Raw genomic sequence first — 20,169 nt, 5'->3', positions numbered from 1 at the left:
TAGCTTGCGTCGGACATCATTCTTACTGATACACTTGCACGTCATACTGATCATGGAATCATTTGGATTCATTCAATATACGTAAACAGGCTGGGTCATTGTCACCTGATCAAGATGGGGTTATTTCTACCTCAGTAAAGCATCAAGAAGATTGTTGTTAGTGTAAGTCATAAATAAGAAAAGTCATAAATAAGAAAAGTCACAAAAATTTGACCATAATGGCATTAAAGGAGGGAAGTACACCAACAACAAAGTAGAGGAACACTTAATGGACGAATAGTTGAAGGGAAGAAACGTGTAGAAAGAAAAGAAAAAGGACATTTATACCTCCAGCAAAATAACTACGGAGAACAACACAGCAATGATGGGTCAAATGACCAAACAGCTCGTTAAACTCAGTGTAGTCCTATGAAGATTGGGGGCCCTTTTTAGATCGATTTATATTCTGCATACCGGAAAATAAATATTTAAACACGCAACAAGTACATTAGCTAGTTTGCGATGAACTCCGGAAATACATCAGCCATGTTTGATTGATTCCCGACAGATAATCCAACTTCGAATGTGCAGGTGCAATCCATGCTGTGCCCCTCTAACTGCTGGAGGAGTCACATGATGTTATTTCATATTTTTACTTTAATTTGATTAAGAAATCTACATTTTTCTTGTAACGTTGCATGTGAAAACTAGAAAGAGCAATCGGAGATTGCAGACCCTCGCCGGGACGTGTTTTCGGTGGTTTTTAAGGCTTTTGTGCTAAAACAAATATGGCAGCCGAACCACGTGACCGATGACGTCGTCATCATTTTGTCCCCCACCAATTAATCCCGAGATGATGCTCAATAAATTTCATCTTGATTGGATGAAGTTTTGTATTGTTGAATTATGCCATTGAAGGAACTGCGCTCCAACGCGAGTCGAAAGAATTGACGCGACCAAAGACGGAATTCGTCCGAGTTGCTTTATTGAAACAAAACAGCTCAGGTATTCTGACAAGCCCGTTTATCGGGCAGCAATATATATACACATTTATGTCGGGAAGTTTGCCCGGCAAAAGCTATACCGGGCATGCCCGGGTGTCAAGGGCGAGCCTTGGAAAGGCGAGTCTGGACCTGCCCGGGCGTGTTTGGCTGCGGCCTGGCAAGTCGAGGCTGGGCGTGCCCGGGCGCTCTGGGCGAGCCCTGGAAAGGCGATAGCGGGCATGCCCGGACGCTCTGGGTGAGCCCTGGAAAGGCGATAGCGGGCATGCCCGGACGCTCTGGGCGAGCCCTGAAAAGGCGATAGCGGGCATGCCCGGACGCTCTGGGCGAGCCCTGGAAAGGCGAGAGCGGGCATGCCCGGGAAAGACGAGACCGGGCGTGCCCGGGAGGTTCGGGCGTGCCCGGGAACAGTGAGTCCGGGCATGCCCGGGAGAGGCGCGTCTGGCCGTGTTCTGGCCGGTGCAAGGCGATTGTGTGCATCCAGCGGTAACCGCTACACATGCCCCTCCAGAATCGACCTGCACCGGCAGGGTCAATTTAAGGGGGGTCCGGATGACCCGGCCAAAGCGACCCCTGGAGGGTCGTGGGGAGGGGTCCGACGTGGTGGTGGGTGGTCGAGCAGGGGGAACTGTGGACGGGGGGCGGCCTCCCAGCGGAGGAAGGGCCAACCGTGGTGGTCGGTCGACGTCCATGTGCGCCGGTTTGAGGCGGTCCACAGAAATCTGGTCCGGCCGGCCGCCGAAGTCGACGATGAAAGACTTGTCGCCCCGTCGCAGGACCCGGAAGGGCCCGTCGTACGGCGGCCGGAGTGGCCCCCGGTGCGCGTCATGACGCACAAAGACGTACTCCGCTGTGCGAAGCACCGGGGGGACGTAGGACTGGGGGCCACCGTGGTGGGACGTCGGCACGGGGGCAAATCGTCGGGCGGCCTCCTGGAGGTCCGAGCGCTGGCGAGCGGCGGACCAGGGACTGGTAGCGTCGGGCACGAATTCGCCCGGGACGCGGAGCGGCTGGCCGTAGACGAGCTCGGCGGCAGACGCCTGGAGGTCTTCCTTGGGGGCCGTGCGAAGGCCCAAAAGGACCCACGGCAGCCGGTCAGCCCAACCGTCGTCCTGAAGGCCGGCCATGAGTGCGGCCTTCATGGAGCGGTGAAACCGCTCGCACAACCCGTTGGCTTGGGGGTGGTAGGCCGTGGTGTGGTGCAGCGTGACCCCCAACGAACGGGCGACCGCGCCCCAAAGCTCAGACGTGAACTGTGGGCCGCGGTCGGACGAGATGTCCGCTGGTGCGCCGAAGCGCATGACCCAGGTGGCGATGAACGCCTGCGCCACGTCGGCGGTGGTGGTGGAGGCGAGGGGCACAGCCTCCGGCCACCTGGTGGTCCTGTCCACCATGGTGAGCAGGTGGGTGAACCCCCGCGAGGGGGGCAGGGGACCCACCAGGTCCACGTGGACGTGGTCGAAACGCCGTTCAGGCACGGCGAAAGGTGCCAGCGGGGCCTGGGTGTGGCGGTGGACCTTGACCCGCTGGCAGGCCGTGCAGGCGTTGGCCCAGTCGCGGATGTTTCGTCGAAGGCCGTGCCAGACGAAACGCGCCGACACCAGCTTCTGAGAAGCTTTCCGGCCCGGGTGAGAAAGGCCGTGGATGGAGGCGAAGATGCGGCGCTGCCAGGAAACGGGCACGATGGGGCGAGGCTGGCCCTGGGAGACGTCGCAGAGCAGGATGGTGCCCGCGAAGGGAATGTCGGCCAGGCGGAGGCCCGTGTCCACCGCACGGAGTGCCTGCACCGAGGCGTCGGTGGTCTGGTCGGCCGCCATGAGCGCGAAGTCCACGCCGAGGTGGACCGCGTTCGCGCTGGCCCGAGAAAGACAGTCGGCCACGGCGTTGTCTTTGCCGGCGACGTGCCGGATGTCCGTGGTGAACTCCGACACGGCGGAGAGGTGGCGCTGCTGGTGGGCCGACCACGGCTCCGTGACCTTAGCCATTGCGTAGACCAACGGCTTGTGGTCGACGAAAGCCGTGAACGGGCGGCCCTCCAGGAGGTGTCGGAAATGGCGAACGGCCAGGAATAGCCCGAGCAGCTCGCGGTCGAACGTGCTGTAGTTTAACTCGTTCGGCCGGAGTTGCCGGCTGAAAAAAGCGAGTGGCTGCCAAACCCCGTCCACCCATTGCTCATGGACGGCGCCCACCGCGTAGATGGAGGTGTCCATAGTGAGGGCGATGGGCGCGTTGAGCACCGGGTGAGCCAGCAGCGTTGCGTCGGCGAGGGCCCGTTTGGCGCTGGCGAAGGCCGCGTCCATGGCCGCGGACCAAACAATGTCATGCTTGGCCGGCTTGCCCCGGAGGGCCTCATGAAGGGGCCGCATGAGCTGAGCAGCACGGGGCACGAATCGGTGATAAAAATTCACCATGCCGAGGAACTCTTGGAGGGCCTTGATGGAACGGGGACGCGGGAACGTGGTGATGGCCTCGACCTTGGTCGGCAGCGGCACGGCCCCGGTCTTGGTGATGCGGTGGCCCAAAAAGTCAACGGTCGTCGCGCCGAAGTGGCATTTGACCGGGTTGACAATTAAGCCGTGCTCGCTGAGGCGACCGAACAGTGTTCGGAGGTGGAGGAGGTGCTCGGCGCGGGACGTGCTGGCGACGAGGATATCGTCCAGATAGACGAAAAGAAACGGCAGGTCGCGCAGCACGCCGTCCATCAAGCGCTGGAATGCCTGGGCCGCGTTCTTGAGCCCAAACGGCATCCGCAAAAATTCGAACAGGCCGAACGGCGTGATGACGGCCGTCTTCGGGACGTCGGCCGCCCGGACAGGTACCTGGTGGTAGCCCCGTATCACGTCAATTTTCGAAAAGATGACCCGTCCCGCCAAACGGGCGGAAAAGTCCTGAATATGCGGGATCGGGTACCTGTCGGGGGTGGTAGCGTCGTTGAGACGGCGGTAGTCGCCACACGGGCGCCATCCACCCCCCGGCTTTGGCACGATGTGCAGTGGCGAGGCCCACGCGCTATCGGAGCGCCGCACGATGCCGAGGTGCTCCAACGCGTCGAACTCGGCCTTTGCCACGGCGAGCTTGGCCGGGTCGAGGCGGCAGGCCCTGGCATAGACCGGCGGGCCCGTAGTGGGTATGTGGTGCTCGATCCCGTGCCGCACCGCGACGGCCGAAAACGTCGGCCGCGTGAGGGCCGGGAATTCCGCGAGCAGGTGAGCGAACTCGTTCGCTGCCGGGAGGGCGCACGCCAGTTCGGTCGGCGCGGAGCTGTTCATCGTGCACGCCAGGGAGCTGAAGGTCTCGGCGTTGACAAGGCGACGACGTTTGACGTCGACCAGCAGCCCGTGCGCGCAGAGGAAGTCGGCGCCCAGCAAAGCCATGGGGACGCAGGCGGTCACAAAAGTCCATTGAAAACGCTGGCTGCCGAAGCAGAGGGTGACGACGCGTGGGCCGAAAGTGCGTATGGCCGAGCCATTAGCAGCGACCAAAGAGGGGCCGCAAACGGCGTCCCGCCTGTCCTGCTCGGAGGTGGGTATGACGCTCAGTTGGGCGCCGGTGTCACACAGGAAACGCCGCCCAGACGCTTTGTCCCGAATAAACAGCAAGTTGCCCGAGTGGCCGGCGCTCATGGCTGGGAATGAACGCCGGCCCGGCCGTTTCCCGACCTGCCGAAAGTGCACGGGGGCCGGCACGTCCGAGCCTTGTGTCCGAACCTGGCGTGGTAATAACACCACGCCCGGTCAGGTGGAGGCCCCGGCCGTCGTGTCGGAAGCGGGCGGTGCGGCGTGGCGGCCACCAGTTGCACCGGCAGTTCGGCCTCCAACCGCGCAGGGCGCTCGGGCGTCGTCTCGGACGGCGGCGGGCTCCAGGTAACCGCGGCGATGTGCTGGCCCGCCGAGGAGATCTTATCGGCTTCCCTGGCGAGGGCGCGGGAATCAGTGATCAACGTGCCAGCCAGGGCGAGGCGTACCGGGTGAGGCAGCTGGCGAAGGAACAGCTCGCGGAACAGAAAATCCGGAGAGTGCTCACCGAGCAACGAGAGCATATAGTCCATGCGCTCTGACGGGCGCGTGTCGCCGAGCTCGGGCAGAGCGAGCAGGCGCCGTGCGCGTGCTGCCGGTGAGAGGGCGAACGTCGAGGAGGAGTGTCTTCAGCGCGTCGTATTTGTCAGCAGCCGGCAGGTGCTCGAGGAGGCTCAAGGCGCGGGCCGCGGTGGCGGAACCGAGCGCCGCCACAACATGGTGGAAGCGGGTGTCGTCCGCGGTGATGCCTCGCAGGGCGAACTGAGAGTCCGCCTGAGCGAACCAAACAGCCGCGTGAGCCTCCCAGAAGGTAGGCAGTTTAAGCGTCACTGCCGTATCCATGTCGGTAGGTCACCAATGAAGGAACTGCGCTCCAACGCGAGTCGAAAGAATTGACGCGACCAAAGACGGAATTCGTCCGAGTTGCTTTATTGAAACAAAACAGCTCAGGTATTCTGACAAGCCCGTTTATCGGGCAGCAATATATATACACATTTATGTCGGGAAGTTTGCCCGGCAAAAGCTATACCGGGCATGCCCGGGTGTCAAGGGCGAGCCTTGGAAAGGCGAGTCTGGACCTGCCCGGGCGTGTTTGGCTGCGGCTCGAGGCTGGGCGTGCCCGGGCGCTCTGGGCGAGCCCTGGAAAGGCGATAGCGGGCATGCCCAGACGCTCTGGGCGAGCCCTGGAAAGGCGATGGCGGGCATGCCCGGACGCTCTGGGCGAGCCCTGGAAAGGCGATGGCGGGCATGCCCGGACGCTCTGGGCGAGCCCTGGAAAGGCGAGAGCGGGCATGCCCGGGAAAGACGAGACCGGGCGTGCCCGGGAGGTTCGGGCGTGCCCGGGAACAGTGAGTCCGGGCATGCCCGGGAGAGGCGCGTCTGGCCGTGTTCTGGCCGGTGCAAGGCGATTGTGTGCATCCAGCGGTAACCGCTACACCATCATCATTAACATATGTTATTCCACATGGAGAGTTCTTTACAATGAGCCATGTCTCAATTTTTTCTATGCAGCGCTTTCGGAGATAAAGAGGTGCAATTTTTTTCGGTTTTTCCAAGATGGCGGCCGAACCACGTGACTGATGATCGATATCTTTTGTTTTTTGTCCACCAATTTATCCCTAGATGATGCTCAAGAAATTTCATCTCGATTGGATGCAGTTTTGTATTTGTCGAATTATGACGGCATAATAGAGGCACCTATGACATCATCATTAACATATTTTATTCCCCATGGAGAGTTCTTACAATGAGCCATGACTCAATTTTTTCTATGCAGCGCTTTCGGAGATGTAGAGGTGCAAAGTTTTTTTGTTTTGCCAAGATGGCACCCATATCATGACATATGACGTCATAATATCATAAAAAAATTAAACAGGTGGAGTTGCACTAATCATGAAAATTTCCTGTCAATTGGACCAACGTTGCAGAGAAAAATAATATTTATTCTGTGCGGGTGACCACGCATGTAGGACCGCGTGAAGGACTAAAAATACTCTTTCGATTTTGATGATTTGCGTGTGATATGATTTAATGGATGTATATATAAATCGTTTAAAATAAAAGACCCTTCAATTTCTGATATTTTGCCTTTTCATTTGGGCCTCCCAATTGAAGCCCCACCCGCAGGGCGGGTACCGTTGCTTGTCTTACTATAATTCACCAAATGTCTGTCCGTCTGTCCGTTCAAAGGTTCCGCAAAAACGGCTCAACCGAATGCAACGATATTTTGGGTGGGTAATCCTGGGACCCCCTGGAGAAAAACAAACTATGTTGTTTTTCCAAGTTTTCCAATTTTCGAATTTTTCAGTTTTTCCAAACACGATGGAATAATATTTACCAATATGAACAGTGATGTGGCTTTTATTGAAATTCGACAAACACTGTTTAGATTTTGATGAGGATTACGAACCTGCAGCGAATCCGGAAGTGGACAGATGACGGCAATGCGCGGGTTTGATAATATCCCAATACAACCGTCATTCAATCGTGATGTTTAATCGTTAAACGTTAATCGTGTTAATCGTTTTGTTAAAGTATCAATTGATGATTGGAATTGAGTGAATACAATTACGATTTTGAATTCGTAATTGTGTTCCCCCAACTGTACGGAACTTCACATCAGGATTTAAATACTTGTTTTTTTTTGTCACGAATGTTGTTAAAAGTTTATTTTTTATATCAATGTTATTTAATTTTTGATTGGAGTTATGCTGTTTGGAATGAAAAAAGAGATGTCGAGTTCAAGTGAATGATGAAATGCCGTGATGGTTTGTACTTTCTAAACGTGAAATTCGCGGATCGCCATATGCAGATTCGCCATTGACTGGGTATGGAACAAACGTACCTGTTTGTTTACGAACAAGTACGTTTTTCATAGAAGTCCTTCACGAACTTGCTGTCTATGTCTGACGTGCAACTGAAGGTGCTACAGTAATGTGGAATTTATTGGTTTCATGCTTTAGCATTCGCCGTTTCTGCATTGTTTGTTTGCTTCTGGCCTCCCACCCATGCCCCCATGCGTAGCACGGGTACCTCACTAGTTATTCAAATTCCAATGTACCTCATTGCATGTAGGGAGTCCTTTCCTTTCAACACTCCTTCTTCCAGACTGCAATTAATTTTGAATGCAAACCGCCGTTCTTCCATTCAAAATACTAAATTATGACTGGAAATATTGTGCTTGTCTATATCATGGAAATATCATGAGTCCACATGATATTGTAAATTAATAGCACGTTTATTTGTCAGAGAGGCCTGCAAGCCATACGTACCAGGCACTTGCTCAACATACCAAGCACTCAGCTTCCATTTTTTCTTGACGACTTCAAAAACACAGGAATTTGGTCTTTCGTTCTGCAGCGAACTTACACTTTCGTTTTAGCATTGTGAAGAAGAAAATCAAACAAATGTATACGGTATAACGGTACGGACTCAGAAAAGACAATGAATTGCGGACAATACGCCACTTGACTCTCTCACTGTGAGCTTGAACATGAAGTGGACGCATGATGTTCAAACACGTCCATTACGCCATGACGGAATAGTACAGTCTTGTACCACGCTGTCCTGGTCCAAACATTACATAACCGCATTTTATCACCATAAGAAAATGTACAAAAATGGTTTAACCATTTGAAATAAGGTAAAAAGTATCCCAAATCTTAAATGGCCATATCCCAGGCATTTCTAATTTTTATAAATAACTCAGCCAGATGGAGATTTCAAGACTGAAAAGGAGAACATGTCTGGGGGATACCGGAGGTATGGTAACCCGATTTATAGGTGGAAATGGCTCATCATACTGTTGTTACCATATAAGCTAGGCCAAGGTAAATATCATGTTGTTGGAGTGTGCATGTGACAGGAAATGAAGGTTGGATTAAAGATTTTTCTTAAAGGATGCACCACATGCAAGCAACGGCCAATTTTCCGACGATGTCGTCATTACCAAAAGTGTGTGGTGCATTACCAAAATCAATTGGAGAAATGAGGATGATCCCATAACAGACCACACTGTCCAGTTCCTCCAAAAAACTCCTCACCTTATGGGAAAGTGTTGGCGTTAAATCGATTTTCATGAATCGGTAAACGAGAGTGGGAAGCAGAGAGATTGTGACCGATAGCACGATGGTGAACCAGAATTCTGGCCGCCCCAGCACACTGCGAGGGGCACCTGCAGAGGACCAAAAAACACATTACCTTATAATTCTTACAGCGGCCTGTGACATGACGTGACAAACATGTCAAAGCAACATTAGGCCTTTGGTCCTGTACCACACGGAGTTACATCCCTCATTGTGCAGTAACGATTTGACATTGTAAGGTAATACATACCCACAAATGGGAACTCAGATGGAAATACAAAATGCATTCCATCACAGCTCATGGTGAAAATGACAGCAAAATACACTGCGGTGCTGCCCCACAGGAAGAACTGGTTCACTACAGTCCAGTACATGATATCCATCGCCATCTATGGAGGAAACACACCCTTAACGCAAGATCGAGACAGGCTTGATCTTGACGAGTAACACAGACCCGTTTACTTCTCAAATCTCATAGAACTATATGCCTAAAGCACAGTCTGTCTTGTTTTTTTGTGTTCAGGCACAAACGTCCATCACTTCCTTGGTCTTTATTTATTAAGCCAATATTGAGAGTTTTCAAACAGCAAAGGCAACAGCAAGTCCACCTGCAAGCCGACGACTACTAAGGTGCTGGTGCCGGCCACGAGGGCAAAGGTCTGGTAGTCCGCGGCTCCAGCGTATGCACCGAAGGGGACGAAGAAGAGTGCGAGTGAAGTGAAGATGGCTCGGCAGCATCCCGACATGAAAATATTACCGTTGAAAAGCTCCGATTTTCGGCCTGGGTCGTAAAGGCTTGGAAAGGCCAAGCTCCAGGAGGCCCCCATATCCTGCCATTACAGAGAAATGTAAATTTTTTGTATAAAATGTCAAGGTTCATGGAAGAGCAAGAGCACCGAGCATATCAAGGTGCAACATAACAAAATGAGCAGTACAAATAGGGGAGAGGGGGCACCAACAGCAGGTTTAAGGACAAAAAAGAGGGAGACTTGGACAAACAAGGGATGTGGGGAGGAATGAGTGGTTCGGAGTGAACAAGGTGGATAAAAAAGCAAACTTTCAAAAACAATAACTGCAAATTTGGAAAGAGGTGGGCTTAGGGGGATGACGTTGGTAAAAAAAAAAATCATGGTTTTGGAAAGGAGATGTCAACACACTTTGTCAACATTAAATGTCAACACACTTTTCGTGCCAAAGTGAGCATGGCGTATTTAGGGATAAATCCCACCCTCCCTCCCACCCATTCTTCCATGGAATGCCGACCTAAAGGATCTATCAGTGCTCTATCCTCTAAATGCCGAGTATCAAGTGAGGAAGCAGCACATACCACTTTTAAAGTGTTCGGTATGACTCGACTGGGGTCAAGGTCAGAGCCGGATTTAAGTTGAACTGCCGCTGGGACATTAGAGTAGTAGAGCCCTTCCCCCTCCCCCCCCCCCCCCCCCACCGTCTCCCCACCATCCCCACCAACCTTGAAAATGGGAAGAAAAAAATAAAGAGCTGACCTGCGTTACTGTGTATAGATATACAGTCACGTGAAAAAGTAAGTACACCCCATGTAAAGTTTTGACTTTTTCAACATATTTTAACATACAGCTATTTGATCTTCATTTCAACAAAACTGATAGATAAGAGTGATATAATATAACAAATATCATGAAACATTTACATTTTGTAGTCCATTGTATAATTTAAATAAACATAAATGCAAATTTAGCATGTGGAAAAAGTAAGTACACCCCCACATTTATCACTACTTCAAATGATGAAATCAGCCAACATCACCGCTTTGCACAAAAAAGGTGCAAAAACAGATCCTAGCAACTACAGACCAATCAGCCTCTTCCCAATTATCAGCAAAGTCATGGAATCCATCATTGCTTCGGATATGAAATCTTTCCTCTTCTCCAATGGCTTGATCTCTGATCATCAATTTGGTTTCAGACCTGGTCACTCTACTCTGGACATGCTGCTTCTGCTGTCTCAACAATGGATGGAGGTCCTCAATGCCAAACAGGAAATTAGAGCTGTCTCCCTCGACATATCGCGTGCCTTCGATACGGTGTGGCACCCCGCTCTGCTCACCAAACTCTCCTCCTTTGGTATCCATGGAAATCTCCACGCATGGCTGGTGGACTTCCTCTCTCGTCGTAGTCAACGTGTGGCCCTGAATGGGTTTCTCTCATCTCCTCTTCCTGTTCAGGCTGGAGTTCGCCAAGGCAGTGTTCTGGGCCCTGTGCTTTTTCTGGTCTTCATCAATGATCTCTCTGACTCTCTTGAAAATCCTCTCTATCTCTTTGCTGATGACTCCACTCTCTGCCGCTCCATTCCTCATCCCTCAGATCGGCAGTCTGCAGCCTCCTCACTCTCTGCAGACCTGGACAAAATCACATACTGGGCAAACAAGTGGAACATGTCTTTCAATCCTGACAAATCTCACACTCTTACGATGTCTCTCCAAAAAGACCGACTGGACAACCCTCCCATCTACTTTCTGAATAATCCTCTCCAAGAAGTTCTGTCACTCAAGCTTTTGGGTCTCACTATCTGCCATGATCTTTCCTGGGAAAACCACATTTCAAATCTGGCCTCCAAAGCCAGTGGCCGACTGGGCATCCTCCGTCGTGCGAAGTCCTTCCTTGGCACACCTGAGCTCCTCACCACATACAAGTCTTTCATCCACAGCTCAATGGAATACTGCTCTCCCCTCTGGGCTGGTGCTCCTGTCTCACACCTAGCTCGTCTTCACGCTGTTGAAACCAAAGCGTTCAGAATCATTGGAATCTCCAGCGATGACGCTATCTCCGAGGGCCTTTCACTTACGCACCGCAGGCAGGTTGGTGGTCTTTCCGTCTTCTACCGACTCCTCTCCGGCCTTGCTCCCCCAGCTCTCTCTGGGCTCTGTCCCCCAAATATTCCTGCAGGTCGCACAAGATCTGCCTGCAACCCTCTTATGGTTAAACTGCCAAAATCAAGACTCTCTGCTCACCTTCACTCCTTCATTCCTCTTTTCTCCCACCTCTGGAACAAACTCCCTCACTCTCTTCAATCCCACTCCTCCCTCCAGGTCTTTAAAACGGCTGTTCACCACCATCTCTTATCTTCCCCAATCCAAAACCTTGTTCTTTTCTACCCCCGCTAATTTCACCCCAAATCCACTTTTTTGAGGTGACTTTTGTCTTCTTTCCTGGAAGTCCTTGGTGTCCTTGCGTTTTATACCTATCCTGCCTCCCCCCAGGCCCTCTGCCTCCCACACATCTCCCGATGTCCCTGCCCTCAAATGTTGTGTTTGTGTGCTTCCTCCCCTTCCATTCCCATCTTGTCGACAGCTCCCACTTTTATGTGCTTTGTTTACTTGTTTGTTTGATTTGTTTGTTTGATAAATGTTAGCTCTTTCACGAGCCTCGACTCTGTATATACAAAAAAAAAAAACCTAAAATTAGAATCAGGTGCACCAGCTCAGGTGCAAATGATTAGAACATCGTTAGACAGGATCTTGGAGGAACCTGTCTTATTTAAACCACAGACATTTAGTTTGGTTTGCTCTTTGTTGTTGAAGTGTGCGGCGTCACCATCTCTAGATCAAAAGAGCTCTCTGAGGCCTTCAGAGAGAAGGTTATAGATGCCTACGAGTCTGGGAAGGGATTTAAAAAGATCTCCAAACAATTTGAAATCAATCATTCGACTGTCCGGAAGATCATCTACAAGTGGAGAAGATTCCAAACAACTGCCAACTTGTTCAGGCCAGGCCGCCCCAGCAAGTTCAGCCCGAGAGCAGACCGCAAGATGCTGAAAGAGGTCTTTAAGAACCCCAGAATGTCATCACGGGACCGACAGGTAGCTCTTGCCACTGTTGATGTCAAAGTGCACGAGTCTACCATTAGAAAGAGGCTGCACAAATTTGATTTACATCGGAGGTGTGCCAGGAGGAAACCTTTGCTGTCCAGAAAGAACATCAGGGCAAGACTAAAGTTTGCGAATGAACACCTCGGCAAAGAACAGCACTTCTGGAACAATGTGCTCTGCACAGATGAGTCAAAGGTCGAGCTATTTGGCCACAGTACCAGAAGACATGTTTGGCGAAAACCAAAGACAGCATTTGACCACAAGAACCTGATACCAACTGTAAAGCATGGTGGTGGAAATATTATGGTTTGCGGCAGCTTTGCTGCATCAGGGCCTGGGCAGCTCACCATCATAGAATCCACTATGAATTCTTCATTGTACCAGAGGGTGCTTGAGGAGAATGTGAGGCCATCTGTCGGAGGGTTGAAGCTCAACCGAAGGTGGACCTTGCAACATGACAATGACCCTAAACATACCAGTAAATCCACCAAGGAATGGCTGAAAAGAAAGAAATGGAGGGTTCTGGAATGGCCAAGTCAAAGCCCGGATCTAAATCCCATCGAGATGTTGTGGTGGGATTTGAAATGAGCTGTGCATGCAAGAAACCCCTCAAACATCGCACAGCTGAAAGAATTCTGCATGGAGGAGTGGGCAAAAATTTCTCCCAGTCGATGTCAGAGATTGGTAGACAGTTATAAGAAACGCCCACTTGAGGTTGTTTCTGCCAAAGGGGGCAATACCACCTATTAGAGCCAAGGGTGTACTTACTTTTTCCACATGCGAAATTTGCATTTTTTTGTTTTTGTTTTTTTGTATACAAGATCGAGGCTCGTGAAAGAGCGAAAATTAATCACACAGAAAGACAAACAGACACATTAAACAAATAACATCGGGAGCGGTAGACAAGATGGGGAGAGAGGGGGAAGGACACAAACACAACATTTGAGAACAGGAACCGAGAGACATGGAGACATCGAGAGATCTGTGGGAGGGAGAGGGCTTTTGGGGGGAGGCATGGGAAGGGGGGGGGGGGGTGGGAGAGGTATAAAACACATGGACACTGCCAGGACCTCCAGGAAAGAAGTTGGAATTTCAAACAAGGTGGATCTGGGGTGAATTAGTGGGGGTAGAAAAGATCAAGGTTTTGGATGGGGGAAGATAAGAGATGGTGGTGAACAGCTGTTTTAAATTCTACAATAGACTACAAAATGTAAATGTTTCATGATATTTGTTATATTATATCACCTTTATCTATCAATATTGTTGAAATGAAGATCAAATAGCTGTATGTTGAAATATGTTGAAAAAGTCAAAACTTTACATGGGGTGTACTTACTTTTTCACGTGACTGTATAAACATTTCGTTAAAACACTTTTTAAAATACTGAAGAAAAATCAAAATTAAAACTACTGAAGGTAAGAAAAGACCAGCAGGATCAGGGTCTTGAGTGCAATGATAATGTTGTCTTGGAGGCAAGTCAAGTTTAATTTCTGCACCCAGGCCTAGTTCTTCAGCATCGCCATCGTCATCTCTGATGGTTAAACTGGTTAAATTCACTGGTGTCGTTGCTGCTTATTTGTTTCTTCCACTTAACTGCACTGCTCTCCATATTCTGGAATGGCATTGCTGCTTCCAGAACGAATGAGTGATTATACAGAGAGATGCCTAGTGTTTCCATGAGCGAGGGGGGAAATCGATTTTCTGCTGGAGTTTAGGCCCTGGAGAAATGTCCCATTGGTCCTCCCCTAAATCCGGCTCTGGAAAAGTTCGAACCAGACTCATGCCATTCAAAAGTCAATCTTCTTCTTCTTTCTTATGCAGCACATGGCTGCGGGTAGCATCATTTGCTGGGGGAACTGCTGTGCTGCTGATGCAGTTTCCCCTGTAGGGTTCAAATCCAAACTAGATAGCTCAGAGGTGAGTGTGCATACCTCTCAACTGTACTTCCAGCCCCAAAAGTAAATGAGCACAACAGATACAAACTGTTGTCGTATGCAGACATCGAAAGTAGCAGCGTATTTACGGTTATTTTTGTTAAAATTCCCACAAGTGACTGTTGCAAGACTGCAATTGCAAAAGTCTTTTTGAAAAGATTTTAGAACTGAAAGAGGAAGTATAAAATTTGTGGGAACCTTTATATTCACTCAAAAGACAATATCTACTAGAGTGCTCGGCTACCCTCAATTGCTCAGATCACAAAGTTGTTCTCGTGATGAAACATCAAGAAACTCCAAACTATTTTTTCACAGTGTCTATGGGGGTCACAAAACAACAATAATGGATGTTTTTGTGGAAGACACACCTGGTCGAAAATGGCCAAAGCGAGTACAGGAAGAGATGTGAACACGAGGTTGTACAGAGTGATAAACCACTCATCATAAACCGTCTGCAACAACAAGGTGATGGACAACAACATCAAATCCAGTGATGGAGTGAACTCTCAATTACCATTCAATGACATTCTGTTTTAATCAAAGCACCTGTGCATCAGCCTCACCTTTAAGAAGGCTGGTCTGAAGAAAGCATGTGTTTACTTATTCAACAAGGAGAAAAATTCATAAAATGACACAGACCCGGTGGTTTTAGAAATTTTGCTGTATTGAGTTAAAGGCCGCCAGTCGGCCATCATTGGTCAGATTACAAATCGAGATCTTCTGCATATGTATACTATCATGTATTGTCTTTGTGCGAAGTTTGAACAAAATCGGTCCGTGCATATCCGAGAAATGGTTGGGGCTGCATTTAAATAACAAAATGGCTGCCAGTCGGCCATCTTTGATCTCATCTTGAAAACAAATGACGTGCATATGTAAGCCATCATTCATTTGCTGTGTGCCAAATTTAAATAACATCAGTAAATTAATTTCTGAGAAATGGTTGAGGCCATTTTTGGTTACCAGGTTCAATAAGGTTCAATACCGGTTTGTTTTTTTTACAACTAAAATGGCTGCCAGTCTACCAGTCAGTCATCTTTGATCAGATCGCAAAATAAAGTGAAGAACATGTATGCCATCAAGTACTGTGCTTGTGCCAAGTTTTAACAAAATCGGACAATGCATATCCGAGAAATGGTTGGGGACATGTTTAACTAACGAAATGGTCGCCAGTCTACCAGTCAGCCATCTTTGATCAGATCGTAAAATAAAGTGAAGAACATGTATGCCATCAAGTACTGTGCTTGTGCCAAGTTTTAACAAAATCGGACAATGCATATCCGAGAAGTGGTTGGGGACATATTTAACTAACAAAATGGCCTCCAGTCGGCCATCTTGGATCAGATCTCGAAGTAAATGGCATGCATATGTATACCATAATGTATTGTCTTAATGCCAAGCATAACATATTGGTTGGTTGCAACATGCAACACATCTAATGGGGGTTAATAACACATTGATCAAGTGTCTCGTTCTACTTTTTCACGAGGCACGTTATCTACGGTACTCCAGATATCTACGTTATCTACGTTATCTACGGTACTCAACGGTGCAGAGATGGTCTCTGCACCGTTGATTGAATGCAAAAAGTCATGAAGAAATGGCGAGAAGTGATTTTTCTCTACTCAACCGGTCACCACACAAACCTGCGCAGAGAAGCCATTGAAGAAGGCGAACCAGAAGTGAACGAGCGTGAAGGCGAAGTTTTTGAAAAAGAAATAAGAAAGGAACTTGGCCGTACGCTGGTAGGACAAGCGGCCGTGCACGAACAGGAGGCGTTGCAGGAACCGAAATTGGCCAAAGGAGAAGTCAGATGCAAGTGCGGCCTGCGTACCTTCTCGGCCCGTTATTCCTACACCGATGTGCGCAGCTTGGGAAAGGGACGAGAAGGCAGGAAAATTGGACAACGCATTAAATTTGGGATGACTACAACATGCCCAAATATAACCACTCACCTTAACTCCTTTGTCCCCATTTTCTCTAGTCTGCATGGAATCATCTTCAAACTCCTTCCTGTTTCCCTTCAAGATGGTGGCCAATCATGTCATTATCATGCTGTTTCCAAGTTCTAGAATGTTCTCTTCCATTCTTGCTAAGAATTGGTCCTTTCCCAAACCTGGATCGTTACATTCTCATGCTGATGCTGTTTTCCTATGACCTGCCAACCATGTCTACTATTGTCTGGTTTTTCATGTAATGATCCTCAACTCCCATGTAAACAAAGTCATTGAAACCAGTTTGCAAATTCTCGTTATGACACACAATTACTATGCAAAATAATACCATTGTTATAGAACCACCTTTAATCATGCCAACGTCATTGGCTCCATCTCCGATGGCCAACGTCACGACTCGACCTTCTTTCTTCACCAGATCTACGACCTGACATCGGCACAGACATGGCAACCCTGACTTTGGGATCATTTGGATTGCAGAGTCGTATAGAAGAGAGATATATTTCAGAAAGGTCAGATGGGTTTTCACCACAACTAGAAAATGATGATGCAAATTGTGGACAGGAGGTGACCAAAATAAATGTCGTACAACAAAATAGATGGCCCTGGCGCAACATCCGACGTTTCGGTACCTGGGCTTTCTGCAGTGGGGTCGAGCGACAGCATACCACGGCCTGGCAAGAAAAGGCCACCCGCAGGAAGTCCATTTGTGTGGGAGGCTCCAGCGCCAAGGCCTGCATCCGACAGACAGTCAAGCAGAATACACAATTAATCTCAGTCATTCACCAACCACAATAGGTTTACTACTCATACCAGGTGATTTATTGGTAACTAGACCATTGTTGATTCAGATAACAATGCATAGACCACAATCATTTCTACCAAAGATGTATTTTGTGATCATTTGGTGTCATAATACATACCAGGCTGGGTCCGTTGATAACCAGGGCATATGGTGCTGGCTGGCTCTCCATCAGCATTGATAACTTCGCGTGACTGCAAATTATATCGATCTTGGCTTGGAATGTTCTGTGTTTTAAGAAAGGAAAACATGCACGCACACGCACGTAGGGTCTTTAATGTCCACGAACTAATGATCTCGCCATCATCTCGCCATCTGAGGGATTGCCTACTTTCCTTTGTCCAGACAATGAAGCACCAATCTGACAGGTAGTTTATAGTCTGGTTAGGAAAGGAAGAAAAGAATGAAATATATACTGTGTATATATAATATATATATATATATATATATATCAGTAATTATGCGACTCCATACTGTGAGTGGAGAACCACCAGTAAGGTCTCCCATGCAGCCCTTGCTGCACCTTATCGGGAGCGACAAGCACCACCTGCCACACGGTACATTACCTCTTGTTTCCACCTATTACATGGAGTCAACCTGAATGTGGCTGGGAGTCGTAAAATTACTATATATAATTTATATATACAGTATGTATATAAAATCAAAAAACAACGTCCGTGAAGCCGTGTGATTTTATGTCTATTAATTACGTACTGTGTGAATGGCGTTTGCATTCTGTCTATGAATTACGTACATTTATTAATTACATACTGTTGGAATATACCTTTCGACCCTTTAGACTGCTGTTACCCCTTAGACCTTTGAAGACCGTTTAAGTTCCCCAAGACCTTTGTCCCCCCCAGGACCCTTAAGACCACAAAGACCCAAAAGACCCCGAAGACTCTTGAAGACCCAATCAACCCAAAAGACCCCAAAGACTCTTAAAGACCCAATAGACCCTGAGGACCCCAAATAACCAAAGACCCCAAAACCCCCAAAACCCCCCAAAAAACTCAAAGACACAAAATGGGAAACCACATTTCCAAGCTGGCCTCTAAAACCAGTCGCCGACTGGGCATCCTCCGTCATGCGAAGTCCTTCCTTGGCACCTCTGAGCTCCTCACCACTTACAAAGCTTTCATCTGCAGCTTGATGGAGTACTGCTCTCCCCTCTGGGCTGGTGCTCCTGCCTCAGACCTAGCTCGACTTCACACTGGAGAAACCAAGTCTTTCAGAATCATTGGAATCTCCTGTGATGAAGCTGATTCTGAGGGCCTTTCTCTCTCTCTCACCGCAGGCAAGTTGGTGATCTTTCTGTCTTCTACCGACTCCTCTCCAGCCATGCTCCCCCTGCTCTGTCCCCCAAATATTCCTTCAGGATGCACAATATCTGCCAACAACCCTCTTCTGGTGAAACTGCCAAAATCAAGACTCTTTGCTCACCTTCACTCTTTCATTCCTCTTTTTTTCTTGCCTCTGGAACAAGCTCCCACACTCTCTTCAATCCCTCTCCTCCCTTCAGGTCTTCAAGACAGCTGTTCACCACCATCTCGTATCTTCCCCCATCCAAAACCTTGATCTTTTCTACCTCTGTTAATACACACCAAATCCACCTCTTTAATTCTCTAACATCATTCCTGAAATTCCTAGTAGTGTCAATTTGTTTTATACCATGTACTCCCCCACCCCACCCCCCAGCTCTATCCCTTCCACAGATCTCCCAATGTCTCTGTTCTCTACTGTTGTGCTTGTGGTCTTCCATCTCTCTCCCCATCTTGTCTCCTGCTCCCAATATTATATGTTTTATGTGTCCGTTTATGTTTTTATTTAATTTAATGTTAGCTCTTGCATGAGCCTCAATCTTGTATACAAAAAATAATAATACCCCAAACACCCCTGAAGACCCAAAACACCCTGAAGACCCACAGCACCCTGAAGACCCAAAATACCCCAAAGACCCTTAAAGACCCAAAAGACCCCAAAGACTCTTGAAGACTCAAAAGACACTGAAGACCCCCCACCCCAAACACCCAAAATACCCTGATGACACAAAATATGCCGAAAACCCAAAATACCTCGAGTACGCAAAAACGCCAAGGACACTTAAAGACCCTGAACACCCAAAAGACCCTGAAGACCCAAAAGACCCTGAAGACCCAGAAGACACCTAAGATCCTGAAAACCTGTTAGACCCATTAGACAGCTTGGACCCTTGATCATTTAGAGCTTTACACCACTTGGACCTTTTTGGATAACAAATAAATTACAAATAAATAATATCACCAATATTACAAATAAATTTGAACAAAACAAATGTTTGTATTATGATTGGTGCAAATCATGATATTTTATCATCAGTGAGCAATTGAGTGTCAGAGCTGGGAGGATGGTCTAGACCCTAGAGGTACACACACTCGCCTCTAGGATTTCTAGCCTGGGTTTGAATCCCGACCTGGGTCTAAACTGTCATCCCAGGTTTTCACAGGCAGGATGATTAATCAAAGTGTGTGCGTCCCTTGGATGGACGTTAAATGGGCATCCCATCTGCTGGCATTAGTTGGTGTACGCTGAAGATTCCACGGTGTTCTTTGTGAAGAGTAGGCGAGCCATCGCTGGCACCCTGAACAAATATATTGTTACGGTTCGCGGTTAAGGATGTTATATTTGCCGAGCGGAGGCCCCGCGACCTAATTTCCCCAATTCACCCAAACGTTGGCCCGATCGCGCCACAGCTATTCAATGTGGACAACTCTAAAGCGACCGAATGCAAAGAGGAAGAAGAAGACGTACAGAAGAGTAACGGGATTTATTATTACACACACAAGCAAAAAGGAGCAGTCACGGTTATGTACAGGGACATGAAAAAGCAGGTGACACAGTGAAAATTACTAGCTTATACAGACTTAATTGACTACCCAGGACAGAACAAACAGAACAAACTCACGTACACGAATGGGGAACTTGTAGGCAGGAATGGCTGGTGGATGTTTGGCGGGATAGGGAGGTCCAACTGGTCCTGCAGCACGATCGGCTCATTGGGTGTTGTTGCTG

The 20,169-nt window shown here is 48.8% G+C and overlaps 1 protein-coding gene across 2 annotated transcripts in view; it reads right to left on the bottom strand.

Annotated features, from left to right (window-relative positions):
• LOC137427067 (phospholipid-transporting ATPase ID-like) overlaps positions 1–20,169 on the bottom strand; it is a 94,014-nt gene that overhangs the window by 1,395 nt on the left and 72,450 nt on the right. Inside the window, exons 21-29 of one of the 2 annotated variants that reach the window (XM_078778715.1) lie at positions 17,240–17,345; positions 16,949–17,050; positions 16,662–16,743; positions 16,008–16,231; positions 14,730–14,813; positions 9,189–9,410; positions 8,831–8,969; positions 8,539–8,669; positions 7,976–8,062 (exon numbers count right to left, since the gene is read on the bottom strand). In XM_078778715.1, the coding sequence (XP_078634841.1) occupies positions 8,009–8,062; positions 8,539–8,669; positions 8,831–8,969; positions 9,189–9,410; positions 14,730–14,813; positions 16,008–16,231; positions 16,662–16,743; positions 16,949–17,050; positions 17,240–17,345 (1,144 nt within the window). In that variant the 3' untranslated portion in view covers positions 7,976–8,008. The remainder of the gene's footprint in view (positions 1–7,975; positions 8,063–8,538; positions 8,670–8,830; positions 8,970–9,188; positions 9,411–14,729; positions 14,814–16,007; positions 16,232–16,661; positions 16,744–16,948; positions 17,051–17,239; positions 17,346–20,169) is intronic. The other variant, XM_078778714.1, reaches the window with a different exon arrangement.

This window comes from Myxine glutinosa, chromosome 5 (genome assembly GCF_964187855.1).
Source record: "Myxine glutinosa chromosome 5, kmMyxGlut1.1, whole genome shotgun sequence".
NCBI lineage: Eukaryota > Metazoa > Chordata > Myxini > Myxiniformes > Myxinidae > Myxine > Myxine glutinosa.
This window is presented reverse-complemented; position numbering and strand designations above follow the sequence as displayed.